Source organism: Carlito syrichta, unplaced genomic scaffold (genome assembly GCF_000164805.1).
Source record: "Carlito syrichta isolate Samal-C Ts95f unplaced genomic scaffold, Tarsius_syrichta-2.0.1 Scaffold170902, whole genome shotgun sequence".
Lineage (NCBI taxonomy): Eukaryota > Metazoa > Chordata > Mammalia > Primates > Tarsiidae > Carlito > Carlito syrichta.
In genome coordinates, this window is record NW_007114998.1 from 13,484 (window position 1) to 15,166 (window position 1,683).

Genomic DNA, 1,683 nt, shown 5'->3' on the forward strand with positions numbered 1-1,683 from the left:
CCCGCCGCCCCCGCCCCCTTGGCCTTCCCTGGGCCGTGGGACCTGGGCCCCGCCGGGGCCCGCGCAGCCCCCTCAGCGCAGCCCCTGCCTGCCGTCCAGGCAATGATGTCCGGCATCCTCCACTTCTGCCTCCTGGTGCCCGGCCTGGTCTTCAGCCTCTGCACCCTCAACGTGGTCACCGACAGCATGCTGACCAAAGCCGTTTCGGCCTCCGACACGGGTGAGCGCCACAGCCTGGCCTGGAGACAAGCCCCTCCCCAGGAGGCCAGTCGTGCTGCCCAGTGCGGTGGGGTGGGGTGGGGTGCGTGGCCTGGGGGTGGAGTGGGTGGGTGGGTGCTGGGCAGCAGGGTCTCGGGTGAGGACCCGCCTATCACTGAGGCCAGCTGGGGGCCAGGCCCAAGGCGTGGCAGGAGGGCTGCCTAGAGGCGGCAGTCGGCTCTGATGCACAGGCAGGAAGGGGCTCACTGGAGAGCAAGGAAGGCCATCAAGCGGGACAGCTGATGGCGTGTGGACGCGTGGGATGGGAGGCTCCGAGAGCTGTTGGGAAGACCACCCGGGGAGGCGCACACGGCTGGCTCGGGCCTTCTGTGGGCGGGCTGAGGTCTTCCAGGCCTCCCGGGGGCAGGACCAGAAAGCTCAGGGGGCCCAGCTGACCCTCCAACCTCCTGCCTTCCAGGGAGGGGCAGACTGAGGCCAGGGGCTACCTGGGGCCCCCGCGGCTTTCTAAGATGGTGACTTCCTGGTGCTAGGAGGGCTGGGTCAGGAGGGCTTCCTGGAGGAGGCTGGGCTGCACTTTGGAGAGGCCAGGAGGGAGCAGGGAATGTCTCGGTGGGATGAGGGCCTGGCCGGGAGGGGGTCCTGGATGAGCCTTGGGAAGAGCAGGCTGAGGCCTGGGGCCGACACGCCCAGGCACCACCCACAGCTTGGCTCCCAGTGCCAGCTGAAGCTGGGCCCACAGAGGTGGGGTCATGCTCCCCGGTGTCTGCCGGGCATGTGGGAGGCAGGGAAGGGGGCTCTTAAGCCTCCCTGTGGGGACCCTGAGCCAGCTGACGAGGCTGGGGATTCCCAGCTCTGAGAGGCGAGAAGCCCCGGAGCCCGAGACCCTCAGTGCTTGGGGATCAGAACCAGCCACCTTAGGAGCTGAGAATCGGGCAGAGGAGGACCTCTGGCTTCGTGAACATTGCCGTGTCACCCGAGTGGGGACAACATCCCATGCGGCGTCCACAGGCTTGTCCACACCAGGAACAGCTGGACAGGGGGGTCAACCGGCCGGACTGCAGGAGCTATGGGGGAGGGGCCTGGGGAATGGCTGGAGGAGGAACTGATGGCCAGGAGGGCTGAGGGGGCAGCACTGGGGGTGTCGTGCCCACCCTGAGCCCCGGTCCTGGGGCCGTGCTGTCTCAGAGGGCCCCTCCCCGGCCAGGCCCACTCTCCCCACCCATCACCCGCCCCCAGCAGGCGGCATGGCCTGGGAAAGGGCTGTGACGGCCTGCTGGCCAGCTCCCACCCGGCGGCACAGATGCCATCTCCTGGCAGGCCTGGGAGGGCGGGGCCCGCACCGTGACCTGTGGCCCCGTTCCCAGGCTCCTCGTGCCTTTGGGAACTTTCTGGAGCAGGGAGGGGGCCACCCGATGTGGCCTCCCGCAAGGCTGGGTGGTGGCAGGAAGCAGCCCCTGTGGGCGG

General features: G+C 69.3%; 1 protein-coding gene across 1 annotated transcript in view; it reads left to right on the plus strand.

The window, feature by feature from the left end:
• The window catches only part of SLC22A18 (solute carrier family 22 member 18), a gene marked incomplete at both ends in the record, with an annotated part of 6,811 nt that extends 6,591 nt beyond the window's left edge, over positions 1-220 (plus strand). The window contains one exon of the mRNA XM_021709296.1: positions 100-220. Within this exon, the coding sequence (XP_021564971.1) occupies positions 100-220 (121 nt within the window). The remainder of the gene's footprint in view (positions 1-99) is intronic.
• Positions 221-1,683: the final 1,463 nt, after the last annotated feature.